Source organism: Chenopodium album, chromosome 21 (genome assembly GCF_948465745.1).
Source record: "Chenopodium album chromosome 21, dcCheAlbu1.1, whole genome shotgun sequence".
In the NCBI taxonomy this organism is placed as follows: domain Eukaryota; kingdom Viridiplantae; phylum Streptophyta; class Magnoliopsida; order Caryophyllales; family Amaranthaceae; genus Chenopodium; species Chenopodium album.
The window spans coordinates 35215581-35233886 of record NC_137854.1 but is presented as its reverse complement, the minus strand read 5'-3'; the positions used below and the strand labels follow the sequence as shown (position 1 = coordinate 35233886).

The 18306-nt window shown below is 30.0% G+C and overlaps 1 protein-coding gene across 1 annotated transcript; it reads left to right on the top strand.

Moving 5' to 3' along the window:
* The first annotated feature begins 2898 nt into the window (after window positions 1–2898).
* On the top strand, window positions 2899–11147 carry LOC145600150 (putative alpha,alpha-trehalose-phosphate synthase [UDP-forming] 9). Its single transcript, XM_081656049.1, has 4 exons — window positions 2899–3057; window positions 7403–9428; window positions 9859–10126; window positions 10209–11147. Exons 2-4 carry the CDS (start codon window positions 7447–7449, stop codon window positions 10530–10532), a joined length of 2574 nt encoding a protein of 857 aa, XP_081512175.1. The 5' UTR covers window positions 2899–3057; window positions 7403–7446; the 3' UTR covers window positions 10533–11147.
* The last annotated feature ends 7159 nt before the right edge of the window (window positions 11148–18306 follow it).

The window sequence follows — 18306 nt, the reverse complement described above, 5'->3', positions numbered from 1 at the left end:
AGCCCGTGCGATGCACGGTTTTTAAATATTTCATTTTTGAATAGTTTTTTTTTTCTTTTTTTTTGTAATTTCTTAATATTTTTTGTTTTTATTTTCTATTCTATTATTTTAACATTAATTTAAGATAAAATATTTTGTTAAGTTTTAAATTATTCTTATTCAAATTTCACGTATATAGAACTTGAATTTATAAATTGAAATAAATATTATCTCATTCATCGGATAGTTAGATAAAATCATTAAATCAAAATATATTTTTTAATTTCTAATTATTTGTTAAAATAATATAAATCCTAATGTAAAAGATAATATAATAGATAATCTTTGTTTTTTTTTCATTATTTAAATCTTAAATTACTATTTTTTGTTTTCAATTCTCAAATTTCATTTGTTAACTTTTTTCTTAAATGACGACTAAAAATATAAATTCTAAATTAATATATAAATCTTATTTTTCATTAGTCGAAATATTACTTTTGCTTATGTGGCGTGCGATGCACGAATTTTCATATACATTTTGTATATAAATATTTTTTTGGTGATATCTTAATTGTTTTCTTGCATTATAAGTTTTAAAATTTTTGTATGAAAATATCATATCATCAGATATTTACATAAAACCATTAACATCAAATGATAATTTCTATTTTTTAAATATCAAAATATAATTTTTAGTTTTTTAAATAATATAAATCCTAATATCTAAAGATAATTTTTAGTTTTGTAACAAATAAAAATGATAAAATTTAGTGTTTTTAAATAATTAAAATCCTAATAAATTACTATTCGTCGTTTTTACCTACGTGGCAAGAATTTAAAATTTCATTCGTCACTTTTGTTTAGGTGGCGAGTGATTTTTTAATTCTAAAATAAAATAGAAATCTAATTTTTAATTGGTTGAAAATATATCTTTTCTTATGTGGCGCTCCCAATGCTCTCGAAAAATGCCTACTTTATTTATATATATTAGATTAGATTAGACTAGGTTAGATCCCGTGCCATGCACGGTAATTTCAATATTTATCATTAGTTTTATACAATTATTTTACAAAAAATAAATTATATCAAATTGCAAAATTGGATGAAAGTTCTGTATTACAATTTTTTTGAATCTTTAAAGAAAACAGAGGAAGAAATGCATGCACGACTAATAAAAATAACCATGGATTACATTACAAAGTTATAGATAATATTACATTATTGTATTATACGATTTTGTTCCCGTCATAAAATAAATAAATATATAAATCTTTGTTGAATGTGTAAAAATGAATGTACTTGCCAAATAGAAAAGAAGTATTATTGTAAAGTAAGTATTAAATTAAATACTTCTCTACGAAGCTTTGAAAAAAAAAACAAAAAGAAAAAGAAAAAAAGAAAGAGGACCTTTTGGAGGGAAAATTTTTAACCAGATTATGACAAGTGTCATTTCTGGTTTCGCCTTTAGTATAGGTATATTGATTGATATTGATTGTTAGGTATTAGATTAGTATTGTCAGGTTTTAGATTAATATTAATTGGTTTAATATTTGTCAGGAATTAGAAAATTTTAGTCAGAAATAAGGTTATTTTTATCATGAATTTCATAACCAAAATAAAGATGTTAGTTAGGAATAAGATAATTTTAATCATGAATAAGACTATTTTAGTCAGGAATTAGATAATTTTAATCATGAATAAGACTATTTTAGTCAGGAATAAGATAATTTTTATCAGGAATAAGACAATATTATCGATTTTATAAAATGTTGGCGTGCGGGCTTTGGTCGGGTTTATCAGGCCCGCGCCTTAATGATTATGGGCATGGTCTCACGTGATGAGTCCGGTCTCACACAAAACGTCTTGTATTTTAGATAACTCTCTCCAAATGGAAATCTATAAGTTAAATGTGGTTAAAGGAAGTCATTCTTGAAAATTTTAACAAGTGTAGATTTGGGTATCGTCTATAAATTAAAGAAATCAAAGCCACTTGTGAATTGAAGCTTCTTTATCTATCCATGAAAGATTAGAAGAGTTTTATTATTACTTTATTTTTTAAAGAACAACCATTAACAATAGTCTGACTTGGTTTGCTAACTATAAGTGCACAAATATTCATCAATGAGTGGTAATAAAATCCAATTTAATCATTCCAACCAATTTATGTCCTATAAAACAAATCTTCCTTACTTATCCATTTGATACTATAAGCATATTCTTCAAGATATTTTGTTATATCACATTTATAACAAATGAATTAAGATTATGTGAGAACTAAGGTGAATAATGAGAATTAGGAACCAATCTCAGCTTTTAATCGTGCTTCATTTGACGGCTCACGTTTCACCTGCATTCATTAATGACACTTTCGTAATTTTGTGACTTTTTAAACTTTTTTTTTCCTCTCCAGTTTTTTAACTTTTAAGGTAATTTCATTTACTTTTACTTACTTTTCATTTACTTTTTAGAAATGAAACTAGAAACTACTACGTAAAGTAGAATTATTACGAAAATGGCATTAATAACACGGGAAGCATGTGAACCGTCCGATTATTATGATCTAAAGGCCTAGATTAGTTTCTAGTTCTAATTAGTAGATTAGTTCCTATTTCAATTCATCACTTCATTTAGTACATAAAAATACATATACCCTAATATTCATTAACATAAAAAACACAAGATAACATTTTTTTTTCATCTCCATTTTTTTTTTTTTTAATATTAAGTTTCGAGTATATCCTAGAAGTTAGGTCACGATGAAGTAGGTAAGGGTAAGGTTAAGGGCATGGGTAGGTATTTTTGTAATAAAAACTAACAAAAAGGGTCAAACACATAAAAGTTAAAATTAAATAAAATTAATTAAATTAAAATAATTTTATTAATAAAACCTTATCCAAAACTAAGGTTTAAATCTAACCATGGTAAACGTAAACTCCCAAACTTCTCTCTTCCATCTTTTTCTCTTTCCCTTTCTCTCTCTTCTCTTCTTTTTCTTCTCCGTTTTTTCTCTCTCTTACCTGAATAGTGTGCGTTCACATTCTTCAACTTCCAGATATATTTTTTTCTGCCATTTTTCTGGTGAGTCAACTCATTTTAATTTTCACTTTCTTATGATCTAAAATTTTGCATTTTTTTTCAATTTTTCTCTTTTTTATTTGGGTTAATCTAATTTTATTTTATTTTTTAAAATTATTGATGAGTAAATTAAGCAAAAATTAGTGAACTTTTTGAATACCCAGATCGTTTTTGTTTTCTGGGTTTTCCTTTGATTTGGTTTTTGGGTGTTATTTTTTAATAATTTTTTATAGAGGCGTAAAGGGTAGTGATGTAGACGGGATTTAATTCGAGGTCTATAATTTATACTGACTTTAAATTTTGCCAACTAAACTGGTTGACAATTTGTCATTCGCCTTTGTTTTAGACATTGATGTGTTTGTTCATGATTTGTGTTTTGGTATAGACTAGATTTATCATTACTTGTTTATGTATTAATTTTGGAGATAAATTGTCTTATTTTAAGCTATGTTAATTAACTTAGTTCATAAAGGAATTTGGAGTTTTGATGCTGTTTTTGTCTGAGTATTAATAATAGCATCTTTAATTCTTTATATTTGTTTGGTAATTTGACATTTTTTTTGGATTTATTAATGTTAAGTTAGAAAAATTCTAGTATTTGAAGTATTGATATAGTAGGTCACTGTCAACATGAAAATATCCATTGGCAAAATAAAAAAAAAAAAAAAAAAAGAAAAAAAAAAAAAAAAGGAGAAAAATAGGGTGGTTCTAGGGATTTTGCTGCAATGACTAATGCTGAAGGAGTATCCTAGAATATTGGGTATTAAAAGCTTCAACTAATTTATCTAATTCATGGGGCTACTTAGTTTTTCTCTATAATAATTTACATTTATTGAATGGGGTTTAGGTTTTGTTGAGTTTAGGGGTAGGAAAGTTAAGTTTAGCAATGTGTTAGATTTTCCATTTCATATAGAGTACTCATCCAAGGTGGGTGTAACTAGACATATAATATATTAATATGACACCCGGGAACTTGGGAATTCGACTTAAGAAGCTTAAAGATTGAAGGAAAACTGATCCTGAAAGTAGTTATACCTGATCTTGTTATCATAGATTTCGAGTGTATAGAAATCTCACGTGGAACATTTCTCAGCCTAAAGCTTCTTATAACATTCATTGGTACCGAGTTGTGCTTAGTTTGTACCATCCTAGTTCCCAAATACTTCTTCATTAGTACCAACAAGTGCTTAAATTTGAATTTAAAGCTTTGTTGGTATCAATAGACTTTTAAATTGGTATTAAGATGGGAACCATCTAATCACAGCTTAGTAGCAACAAGCATTATTAGAGTTATTCATGACTCAAGTTGTTATATATGCTGAGAAATTCTCATCTCATGTATGTGTGATTCTGGAGCTGTGATGTATTTCGCTCATACAACTATGTTTATTATGTTGCATGTATTCAATATGCATCTGTTGAGTGGGGTGGCATAGTTTGATCTTATATATTGTAGGATAGATTTGTGATCACTTAAAGATCTAACTAGAAATGCTGTGCAAGTCTGCTTAATAGGAAATCTTTTGTTGGAATTTCTATGATCTCTCGTTTTTATTTTTTATTTTATTCTATTTATTTATATACTATTAAACTTCTCCAATCTGAACTCCTTATAACATGTACATGTTAGCGGAAGGGAAAATGCCAATGGCAAATGATATTTTACTTGGGAAACACCCCTCTCAAAGTCTTAGGGGAAAAGGTCACCAACTTTCATATTGTCACTAATCAAGTAATCAGTTAACAATTATTAGCAACCCTCACATCACCCCTTTGAGATACAACTCATCCCTCTGAAGAACTCTAATCTAGTATCCTAATTGTAATTTCTTCCTTCTGTTGTGCAATGAAAAGTGATACCCATGCCCCTTTATATAGAATATGGAGTCATGCCCCTGAACCAAAGCTTTAAATATTTTATACTCTAATTAGATCTAGGATACACAAGTTATTAGAAAACTAAATATATTATAAAATGATTACAACTAAACAGAAATATGAATACTAGAGTCCTAAATCAACCAAGTTAAAAAGACTAAGTTACTTGCTATCAAAACCCTCAAACTGCCACTTTCTTGTATTACGTATAGACAATACTTGCGGCCGCGATAGTGCCACTGAGCCTTTGCTTTGTTTTATTGCTTTGCTTACTTTGTTCCTTCATAACCAATTCTGAAACCCACCACACATCTTCAGACCCCACTAACCATGTTGAACAAGTTGGGCTTGCCACATTTAACAGTACATTAGTGTTGGCACTTTGCTGAGGTCAAGCTTTGTGCAAAGTAGCCCTTCTACAAATGTACAAAGTTCCAATTACATATGCGAAATACTAGTGATCTTGATCATGGGTTATTATTATTATTATTATTATTATTATTATTATTATTATTATTATTATTATTATTATTATTATTATTATTATTATTATTATTATTATTATTATTATTATTATTATTATTATTATTATTATTATTATTATTATTATTATTATTATTATTATTATTATTATTATTATTATTATTATTATTATTATTATTATTATTATTATTATTATTATTATTATTATTATTATTATTATTATTATTATTATTATTATTATTATTATTATTATTATTATTATTATTATTATTATTATTATTATTATTATTATTATTATTATTATTATTATTATTATTATTATTATTATTATTATTATTATTATTATTATTATTATTATTATTATTATTATTATTATTATTATTATTATTATTATTATTATTATTATTATTATTATTATTATTATTATTATTATTATTATTATTATTATTATTATTATTATTATTATTATTATTATTATTATTATTATTATTATTATTATTATTATTATTATTATTATTATTATTATTATTATTATTATTATTATTATTATTATTATTATTATTATTATTATTATTATTATTATTATTATTATTATTATTATTATTATTATTATTATTATTATTATTATTATTATTATTATTATTATTATTATTATTATTATTATTATTATTATTATTATTATTATTATTATTATTATTATTATTATTATTATTATTATTATTATTATTATTATTATTATTATTATTATTATTATTATTATTATTATTATTATTATTATTATTATTATTATTATTATTATTATTATTATTATTATTATTATTATTATTATTATTATTATTATTATTATTATTATTATTATTATTATTATTATTATTATTATTATTATTATTATTATTATTATTATTATTATTATTATTATTATTATTATTATTATTATTATTATTATTATTATTATTATTATTATTATTATTATTATTATTATTATTATTATTATTATTATTATTATTATTATTATTATTATTATTATTATTATTATTATTATTATTATTATTATTATTATTATTATTATTATTATTATTATTATTATTATTATTATTATTATTATTATTATTATTATTATTATTATTATTATTATTATTATTATTATTATATTGCTTTCCTTGTGGTTGATTGATTGCTTTCCCATTGATTGCTTTCCCTGTAATTAATCTTTGTGGACCAGCGTGGCATCCATTGAAGCATATTGAATGATTATATATACTTGTGAAGTGATTGAGTTTTTGATAATCCTGTCATTTCTAAAGTTATATCTTACTTGAGGTATCATTGCATAGCATAGGTAATCATCAACTTCAAAGTTGCCTCTTCATATGAAGCTGACCCTTGAAAGGGTTGGGTTTATTGCTTTCTCCAGTTTAGTCTTATAAGGTAGCAAAGGAGTTGTATTAATACTTTCTTCATCCCATCTTATTTTGCATATTGGGGCTTTGTTACTTTTTTAATTTCTGGTTGTTTAAGAGTTGTTGTGATTGGGTGTCGGTGGGACAAATGTAGTTAATGTGAGAGTAAGGTGGTGGTTTCTCATAGTCATTTATAGAATAAGGCGATGTCTAAGAGACTGGCCAAGAAGAAAACTGATGTTAACAAAAGGGGATGGAGGGAGTAGCAATATCCTATTGACCCAGTCTATGATGTATAATCTAATGGCTTGTCAATCCTGCAAGGTTCTGGATGTTGTTACCAACTGTTACCCAACCTGTGTTATTGAATACATGTGGAATGTTGAAATTATGTTAAATTATATTATTTTTTTTTGTTTATGTATCGTTTAGTTGCTGCAAGTAATTTTTCGATGTTTCCTATGCTGGGGAAGAGGCAGGAAAATGGGTTGAAGGGGTTTTTGGTCACTATCTTAGCAGTTCTGCTCTTTTTTTGTCTGTCAACATTTCATGTTTTATTTAATTGATTTATTTTTAACAATGATCAGATAACCTGTATGATCAAGCTGTTTGACAAGAGCTACTATTATCCATGGGATCAAAATCATATGGTAACTTGCTGGGCCTAGTCTCTGGTGATCTACTGGATATCCCATGTACAACTAGAACTCTTCCACGGGTTATGACTGTTCCTGGGATTATTTCTGACTTGGATGGCCGTGAAAGTAGTGATGAAGATACAGGGGCTTCAAATGTTCGTGAGAGAATAATTGTTGTTGCTAATATGCTGCCTCTCCATGCCTCTAGGGATCCAGAAACTGGAAAGTGGCGTTTTACTGTAGATGAGGATTTAATTCTGTTACAGTTGAAGAATGGATTGCCACCCAATACTGAAATTATCTACATTGGTTCTCTGAAGGCTGATGTTGATATAAGTGAGCAGGATGAGGTTTCACAGAAGCTTTTCAAAGAATTTAAATGTGTTCCTACTTTTCTTCCCCAGGACCTCCAGAAGAAATTCTATCATGGGTACTGTAAGCAGTACTTGTGGCCACTATTTCATTATATGCTACCCATGTGCCCTGACCATGGTGATCGTTTTGATCGCTCACTCTGGCAGGCATATGTTTCTGCTAATAAAATATTTGCTGATAAAGTAATGGAAGTCATAAACCCTGAGGATGATTATGTATGGGTGCACGATTATCATCTCATGATCCTACCTACTTTTTTAAGGAAACGATTTTATCGAGTTAAGCTGGGATTTTTCTTGCATAGCCCGTTCCCTTCGTCGGAAATTTACCGAACCTTGCCTGTAAGGGATGAAATCTTGAGAGGCCTGCTGAATTGTGATTTAGTTGGTTTTCATACCTTTGATTATGCCAGGCATTTTCTGTCATGCTGTAGTAGGATGCTCGGATTGGACTACGCATCAAAGCGAGGGCATATTGGATTGGATTATTTTGGTCGCACTGTTTTCATTAAAATCTTGCCTGTCGGTATCCATGTTGGTCGGATAGAATCTGCTTTGAATCTTCCGTGCACATCAGTCAAAGTTAAAGAAATTCAAGAACAGTTCAAAGGGAGAAAAGTGATAGTTGGGATTGATGATATGGATATTTTTAAAGGAATCAGTCTGAAATTATTGGCCATAGAGCAACTGTTGCTTCAGAATCCAGAGTTCCAGGGAAAATTGGTCCTTATTCAAATCATTAATCCTGCCCGAAGTTCAGGAAAGGATGTACAGGAAGCAAAGAGGGAGACCTATCTGATTGCAAGAAGGATCAATGAGATGTATGGTTCTCCAAGTTACGAGCCTGTAGTTATTATTGATCGCCCTGTTCCTCGTTATGAGAAGTCAGCATATTATGCTTTAGCTGAATGCTGCCTAGTGAATGCTGTTAGGGATGGAATGAATCTGGTTCCATACAAGTATATTGTCTGCAGGCAAGGAACACCTGCTTTAGATGAAGCTTTGGGCATAAAATCAGACACTGCTCACACAAGCATGCTTGTAGTCTCAGAATTTGTAGGATGCTCTCCTTCACTCAGTGGTGCGATCAGAGTGAACCCATGGGATATTGATGCTGTTGCCGAAGCTTTGAATATGGCGCTTACGATGCCAGATACTGAGAAACAATTACGACATGAAAAACATTATCGATATGTTAGTTCTCATGACGTGGCTTATTGGGCACGCAGCTTTGTGCAGGATCTGGAAAGAGCATGCCAGAACCATTATAATAAGCGTTGTTGGGGATTTGGTTTAGGGCTAGGTTTCAGAGTTGTCTCTCTTTCGCCAAATTTCAGGAAGCTGAATGTTGACTTTATTGCCTCAGCGTATAAGAGGACCACTAAACGAGTGATATTCCTGGATTATGATGGCACTATTGTGCCACAAACGAGTATGAACAAGTGTCCAAGTCCTGAAGTTATCTCTGTCCTGAATGCTCTTTGCAATGATCCCAAAAACACAATATTCATTGTCAGCGGTAGAGGAAAAGCTCAACTAAGTGAATGGCTCAGCCCATGTCAGTTGTTGGGGATAGCTGCTGAGCATGGGTACTTCTTACGGTAAGTTGACTATGTAGAATTTAAATTATGATATTTCTGAGGCATAAATCAATTTTTTCATAGTGACTGACAACAATGATGGAGGGATGAACGTGAGCTTCAGCTATGCTGATATTGTGAAGGGTAGAAGATGACTTTAGAATTGGATGATGAATATGAGCATAGAAGAGATAAGGGCTAAACACTATTAGAGGGAGTAAAAAATATTATTATAAAGAAGTTAATTGCCAACAAATGTCAACATACGTAATAAATCAATAATGTTTGAGTGCCTTAAAAATGGCTAATAGTAGATTGCTAATTTATATCTGAACTCTGAAGTAGTTTTGATTTTCATAAATGCACTCAAACTATCCTCTAATTAGTTGTACACAATAGCTGTAGTAATTTCTTGTCTTGCTTTAATTCAACTTTTTCTATCTTCTTGCAGGTCGAATAAAGCTGCTGATTGGGAATCTAATACTGCAGAGCTTGATTGGAAAGACATTGTTGAACCTATCATGAGGTCGTACACTGAGGCAACAGATGGATCCAGCATAGAGAGTAAAGAAAGTGCCTTAGTGTGGCACCATCAAGATGCAGACCCTGACTTTGGGTCCTGGCAAGCAATGGAGTTAATGGACCATCTCGAAAATGTGCTTGCCAATGAACCAGCTGTCGTTGCCAGGGGTCACAACATTGTTGAAGTTAAGCCACAGGTAATGTGTTAGTCACTCTCCTTCCTTTTTGTCTCCCTTTTGCCACTCCATATCCCAATTGGTCTCTGTCTGATTTTAGCAGGGTGTTAGCAAGGGGCTTGTTGTTGAGAAAGTTATAACAATGTTAATCGATGATGGAAAACGGCCAGATTTTCTTGTGTGCATTGGGGATGACAGATCTGATGAAGACATGTTTGAAAGCTTGTTGAAGTTCTCAAGTTCATCTTTACCTGGGCTTCCTGAGGTCTTCTGCTGCACGGTTGGGCAAAAGCCTAGCAAAGCAAAGTACTATCTTGATGATACATCTGATGTTTTACGGCTGCTGGGTGGCCTAGCAGCTGCTGCCTCAACTCAAAAACCTCGGTATAATCCTCATGCTCAAGTCTCGTTTGAAAGTACGTTCTAGTAGGCCTATGTGTGCTTATAGTTATAGATCTGCCCAGTGTGTCTACGCCAAAAAAACATGCTTTCACAGGATTCCTTCTTTTCTCAACTCCTGTGATCTCGCGGTTTAAAAAATTTAAACACGTTAAAACATTGGGTAATTGTACATGGTGACAGTAGTGTAGTTCTCCGACAGGAAGGTTCCTTTGATGCAGATCGTCATACAACTGTGGTTGCTTTAAATTGCACCAGAATCCACCCATCAATTTGTACAAAAATCAGTTTGATGCCAAGGTTCCCTTGTTGTCTCTAACAAAGTGATTTGGATGATCATGAACAAAAAATATAGGGATATCCGACTTGATCTTTTATGGAGGTCAACAGGATACTCGTTGCTAACAAAAAAAGCTTAGGCGGACATAAATGGTTTCTTCTACACCCCGTTGAATCAAAATTTGGAAAAAAGAGTGAGTTTCCGCATATTACTTCGTCATATGCTAACTGTTATTGAATATGGGCTTGTATGTTTTGCCTTTGTAAATGTCTTTGTATACATGGACAAACCATGGAGTAGTAAAAAAACCCGGCTATTGTTGTTCTTTTAAATATAAAGTCCATTTTTTCTTTTTTGGTTGAATTTTCTATAATCTGAAGCAAGTTGTGCAGTGAACTGTGACAAGATGAGCATTTGGTTGTGCGAGTGTATGATAGATAGCCTAGGCAGGTCCACTTAGAGGAAATATACATTATGCCTCGCTTGTAGGCTGCACATGGTGTTGTGATGGAGATGGAGATGGAGATAGCTAGCATTTCTTGTCTTTTTTTGATTTACAAAATTGATGATGGGTGTAATGAAAATGACCTTTTATCCCCTTTTTTTTTTTTTTTTTTTTTTTTTTTTTTTTTTTTTTTGTAAAAAAATAAATAAAACAAGAACCTTTTTTTTTTTTTTTGAGAACTAGCCTAGAGGTACATTAACCGTTACGGTTTTAGGTTGCCAGACACTTGAAAGTAAGGGGAGAGGTAAGGGAATTATCGCATCTATGGCAAAGAGATGTCGCTTGGCTACTTGTAGACTTCAACACTCACGTTTTTGGTCTTGAATTTGCGAGCTAGATCATTTTGAAGTAGGGGAGAGCAATAAGAAGATTTCCATTTGAATGACCATTTTCAAGCACCCTCTTTTAACAAGATTGGAATCTTAAACCTATAGGATCAAGTGTAATTAATGTTATTACACAGATTTGCACGTGTTATCCAGTAAATGGTGAATCTTTAAGATGAAGTGTAATTAATGTTGCATAGATTTACATGTGTTATATAGTGATTCAAACACTGCTTCAGGTAATATGAGGTTATGCTTGGTTGGTTGGAAGAAAATTCTACTTCTAAGAATACTAGATTATCCATTTTTCTTTACCGATAGGGTTTGAATGATGTTTAGCTTTTAATGAAAGAATGTGACAGTTTCCTGATATCTTCCCCATCCCACACCAACCTCCTTGCTTCCATCTTCCCTTTGACAAGGAACCACATATGGAGGGTATAAAGGTGGTGTTTTACTCCGTAGTGTAAGAGGTTGCCCTAGTTAATCTTTGTGATAAATAAATTTCGTTTATTACGGAGTATAATTGCTACCTCAAGTGCCTCAAAACCGCTACTTAAACTGCTACTTCAAATAGTGGTTTTAACCATTTTCAGCGCAAAAATTACACTTTTGTTCCCCGTTATGTACAAATTATCACGTAAATAAACTTGTACTTCGTATATCTTTGTAGTATAGAGTTATTATTGACATGTCTTCAAAGTATTATTTTTACGGACATGTTGTATGCAACACCTTTACACAAGAATAACTAAAGAAAGATCGAGAGTAACTAAGTTTTAATTACGTAGTATGTATGTTTACTCACATTCATTTTAGAATTGTATATATACTTGGTACAACATTACCTTGTCTTAATTCCTTTCAATTCCTAGATTCATTCCAAACATACGCTTAGAATATTTGCTAGTATTTTACTTGACCCCACTACTTTTGGACAAAAGCTTTGTATAATTATATGGGGATAATGGTGAAATCGATTGTTACTTGTTTCAATTTAATTGGTTGATATGCAAAATCAAAATGAGAATCAGAGTTTATGCAAGTATATTATTACTTGGACTGGACTGTTATTTTGGATGGATTTGAATTATTCTGATCTTGCTAGATTACAATAACTCCTCTATTAGAATAACTCCATTCTTTTCCTTCACCACCTTTATTTTTGGTTTGGATGGAAAGAATGTTAGTTTAAAATCAATGTCAATCCTGTAATGTAAACTTTCACACATTTTTTATTTTAGCACTTTTCACATATTTTCATTGAAAATCATTTGTGATTTACGGAACATATGCAATGAAAAATATAGTTATATGAGATCACCTAAAATGAAATGGAGAAAGTATTATGTTTGAAATCTCCTTCACAAGTATAAAAGGGGAAGTTATAGACAAGAATAATGCCAATATAAGGGCATGTTCACCTTTACTGAACTGAGCTGAACTGAACTGAACTGAATTGATTGGAGCTGAACTGAACTGAATTGAGCTGAAATGAATATTTTATGAGAGAAGGAAATTAAGAGCTGAACTGAATTGAACTGAACTAAACTAAACTGATTGGAGCTGAACTGAACTGAACTGATTAGAGCTGAACTGAACTGAGCTGAACTGAAATTAAGTAAATGTGAACAGGCCCTAACTTTTACGGAATCACAAATGTGAGTTAAACGTTATAATTTTTAACATTCTGTTCTTTGTATCTACTAAACGTTTAACCAATCAGTATTATGTGCACCATGATGCACCTAGAAATAGGTGCACCACGTCGATTATTTTGATCATCTAGTAAAAAAAAAAATGAACATTTTACAAAAAATGAATATTTAGTAAAAAAATATGAACACGTCACAAAAACTGAATATAAACATGCAATTTTTATGTTTATATTTTATAAAGATATGTTCATTTAGTATGTAGTAAATGTTCAGTTTGTATTACAAAAATATTGAATTATTACGAGTCAAGCAAACTTATTTTTTAAATTTGTTTGACTCGTAGTAATTCAAAATTTGCGATTGCTTAGATTTTTTACTAAATGTTCAAAAAATTTTATCATTCATATTTTTTTTACTAAATGTTCAAAAGTAAAGGCGTGGTGCATTGCGATTGTTCAGATTTTTTTTACTAAATGTTCAAAATTTGTGATGTTCAGATTTTTTTTACTAAAATGTTCAAAATTCGCGATTGTTCAAATTTTTTTACTAAATGTTCAAAAGTATAAGCGTGATGCATTGTTATTGTTCAGATTTTTTTTAACTAAATGTTCAAAATTTGTGATGTTTAGATGTTTTTGCTGCATGTTCAAAATTTGCAATTGTTCAGATTTTTTTTACTAAATGTTCAAAAGTATAGGCGTGGTACACCTATTACTAGGTGCACCATGTTGCATCTTAAAATTTACGACCTTTAACCATTACATTTGTGCTAATGCACGTGATCTTTCGAAAATTATTTCCTATATTACTTCATGCTTATAATGGAGTTTAATCTATTATAATCATAATAATATTCATTATATTATGAGATATTAGGACGTATATTTTTCAAAACTTCTACACTTTGTTTGGATTGAGCAAAATGGAAGGATAAATTATCTTTTATTCGGATAAGAAATGAGAAAGGAAAGGAATTTGAGGGGAGACAATCGGAGGATCTATTTAACAATAAAGAGATTTAAAAGAAAAACTCATCATTTTCCCCTCTCATGCCTTTCCCTTCTCTCCCCTTCCTTTTCTTCTCTCTTTTTTTTTTTTATCCAAACACGTTGTAAATCATAACTTCGCAATTAATTAATGGGAAAATTTGCAAATTGCAGTCATTTAAAACTTATATTTTGTAAATTACAGCTATATAATTTTTTTTTTTGCAAATTGCAGCCCAAAAGTTGTTATAAATTGTAAATTGCAACCCCATTCAATTTTTCATCGGTTTGCGTGTCGAAAAATGTTCGGTTAAGATTTTGGAGGCTATTTTAGCCCTTAAGGACTCAAATTGAGCTCGAAATTGGCAAAAAAATTAACGTAAGTGCCTCGTATTTACTAGGAAAAAATAATTGCCCACAAATCGATACATTTTTGTTACACAAAACGAGGCACTTACGTTACTTTTTTGCCAATTCCGAGCTAAATTCCGATCCTTAAGCACTAAAATAATCCCTAAAACCTTACACTGACCCTTTTTGGCACGCAAATCGATGAAAAAATTGAATTAGGCTGCAATTTACAATTTGTAAGAACTTTTGGGCTGCAATTTATTTTTTAAATGGCTACAATTTGCAAAATGCAAGTTTTAAATGGCTGCAATTTGCAAATTTTCCTAATTAACGCTCACATTTTTCGTTGCATGTGAAAATGTAGGATAGACATTTGTTCAACTCTCATTTATAATGCTTTGCTTTACAAGGACTTTTATTGTATTTTAATTATAGAGCAAAGTGAGTGGATGACAAAGTATAATTTAGATGTACATGAAATTATGAATAATGTGCATTCCTTTTAAGTTCCAAACAATAACTTCTCAATCGTAGACGATCCTATCTTTATGTTGATGGAGGGACACATTATGATGTTACTTGTTCAGTTGTTTGCTAGTTGTTACTACAAATTTATATATGGAAAGGATTAAAGTTAAATTTAAATGGAGTATGCTCTTTCATCATTGATCTTGGAAATTGAATAAGACACATGAACGAATTGGACCCTACTATTAATTACCCATGCAAAACAGTGAGATTCATGTGTGAATTCATGTAGATAAATTGTTTCCTCTGTTTTGTTTTTGTTTTTTGTTTTTTTTTCCCCTAATTTTATTTTGACTTGACATAGTTGTTAACCAGAAATTTTGAGCCCTAATATCTTTAATAGTGTAATTGAATATTGTTTTGGTAATATGTATTGGTCTGAATTCAACTAGATTTATTTTACATTTTATATGTACTACAAACAATGATCAAATTACTTGCTGTGGACGTAATATCAAATGTAAAAATGAAGTACCTATAAAATTTGGTTAGATGCAAATTAAATTATTCATTACCTCTGGTTGTATTGTATTGTATACTTCCTCCGTTTTTTTTAGTTGACACAGTTTGACTTTTACACTATTCACACAACACGCTTTGACTCGCTTTTTTGGTTAATAAATACGATAAAACATATTCATGTGGATCTTGTTTGAATCGTTTCAATGTATACTGTATAGTTTATTAATATCCAGCTTTTATAAGTTTACAATGTTGATAATTAGAGATATTAATCGTTAAAAACGTGCGTTGACAAACGTGATAATAGAAATGTGTCAACTAAAAAAATAGAGGAAGTATAACTTTGGAATTTTTTTTATATGTCTCAAGAATTTGAATAACTTTTGTATACATCCGGTGTACAGTAATTTACTGTACATCGGAGGTCACTTTTTATCAAATTTAGGGTTACTTTTACAATTTTTTGAGTAACTTTTATCAATAAAGTATAAATACTTTGTAACATTTATTTATGTTAGGGTAACATTTATCCATATTAGGATAACTTTTGCTTATTTTAGGGGTAACTTTAGAACGGATGTACAATAAATATTGTACATCCGATTTATTTAAAAGTTTGTGCAAGGATTTTACACCAAAGTTGCATACGGAGTATAATATAAATTGAAGATATTATTTTAAATCTTGTGGTGGTACCCACATATGAATTCGTATATTATTACATTTCTAGACCATTTATCATTTAAATATTTCTACATACAAAAATCTTGAATAATATAGTTCATCCAGGTTAACATATGCCGAAAACTAGCTAACAATTCCAAATTTAAAGTGTATAACCACTCTTCTTGGGAAATGGTTATAACACAAACTGAATTTCGACTTTGAAAGCATAATTTTCATGGTGTAGCATTCACAAGGTTGACCGACAGAGAGTACATTTGGCGCATTAACTAGCTACCTCGCCATCTTCCAGCTTGTTCGGATTTACTGAAATGAGCTGATTAGAGCGGAACCGAACTGAAATTAAGCTGAAGAGAACAGACCCTATTTGTATTAAAAAAAAATAAAAAAATAATATACTATGCACTACTCACATAGAGGACTAGAGGAGTGTCAATTCCTCATATCCCCTTTAAACAAATAATAGTCCAATTAAAACTTCTGAAAAGATGGCTCTCACTTGAAAAACCATCAGTCCACTTCCATTAATATTCTTATAATTTCCCTTTACAAAAAAAAACTCAGAACTAATTAATTTGGCGAATTTATGGCAGAGTAATTTACTCTCCAGGATAGATTATTAATGGTGACACTAGTTGTGTACCAGTACCATTGTTGTTGGGAGTTTCAATTGTTGGTCAAGGTTTATTGAGTCACTAAGCCATATACTTTTGAATTTAAAGCACTTTCCTCAACAATTTGGACCACTGTTTTTTTTTTTTTTTTTTCCTTAAAAGACATTTTTTTTAAATTACTTTTTTCCTTTTTACTAAATAGGGTCATATCGAATCTAATTTTACATCAGAAGATGTTATATAAATTATAAATATAATTCATCATATAGATTGTTTGGATGTTACATGCAAAAAAGTTTAGTCTTAAATCAATAAATCTGTATGATTCTCCGGCATTCTATATTTCTATTTCCCTAAATAACCATTTAAAAATGAGGAATACCCAGTCAATTCCCCATTTGTTTATCTGGGAGTATAATTGTCTTTTCAAGTAGCAGTAAAGGGGTATATGCATCTTTTCATGTACTAGTTGAGGGGTACATGTGTAATTTCCTCACCAAACAGTAAAAGAAAAAAGCAAACAGTAATTGGACAACTCACCAAAAGTACTGAATAAATGACCCTGTTTTTCAATATATTTACAAAAATGCCATCAGATTAACAAAAATTCGTTTATCTAGCAAATTAACTTGTATTTTCCCTTTAAAAATGGAATTATATAAATGTCGACACTTTGGTTAATTACTAAATGTTTTAAATCTTTATTTAGGAGCTCATGTAAGAACTTTAACTACATATTATACTGTAATTTACTCGTAATTTGTTACACTATAACATATTCGTGCATGCACAAGATGAGTCAGAAAAACAATTTGTTTATTTATTTTTCCTATATATGTGGATAGATACAATAATGTATGTGAATTTAATTCAATTGTTTATTATTAACTTATAAAAGAAAGTGTGTAAAATTACAAGGATAAATTTTATAAGCGCTTTCAAATGATAATTATTGCCAAAGAGGAAATCATCCCTCCATGACTCTTATTATGTGCTTAAGGTGTGAATATGACTACCTTAAACAACATTAGATATATATGTGTACCTAGATACATGTAAGATTCACTGCATAAGGATGAGATGCTATTGGTGCACATAGTTAGTAGGTGCATCACACTAGTCGATTGTCAACAACATGAGATACAACTTGTGCATAGTCACAATTCACCAGTATATCCCCATACATCTCATGCACTAACACATACACAACATTACACACACACACAAGTATATGCCTGTGCTTCTCATGCGTCGATACACACACAACGTTACATCGTACGTGCCATCTCATCCGTCGATACAATGATACATACACAACGTTACGTCTTACGTGCGACCAATAAGGTAGCTAGAGTAAGAAATAGGCAATAGAAGTGCATAATGTACATAAATTTAAAATGAATCCAAT

Coding starts and splice junctions, on each gene's coding strand:
- LOC145600150 (XM_081656049.1), top strand. CDS start 7,447: ATGGGATCAAAATCATATGGTAACTTGCTGGGCCTAGTCTCTGGTGAT. Junction 9,429..9,858: donor GAGCATGGGTACTTCTTACG/GTAAGTTGACTA, acceptor ATCTTCTTGCAG/GTCGAATAAAGCTGCTGATT. Junction 10,127..10,208: donor TTGTTGAAGTTAAGCCACAG/GTAATGTGTTAG, acceptor TGATTTTAGCAG/GGTGTTAGCAAGGGGCTTGT.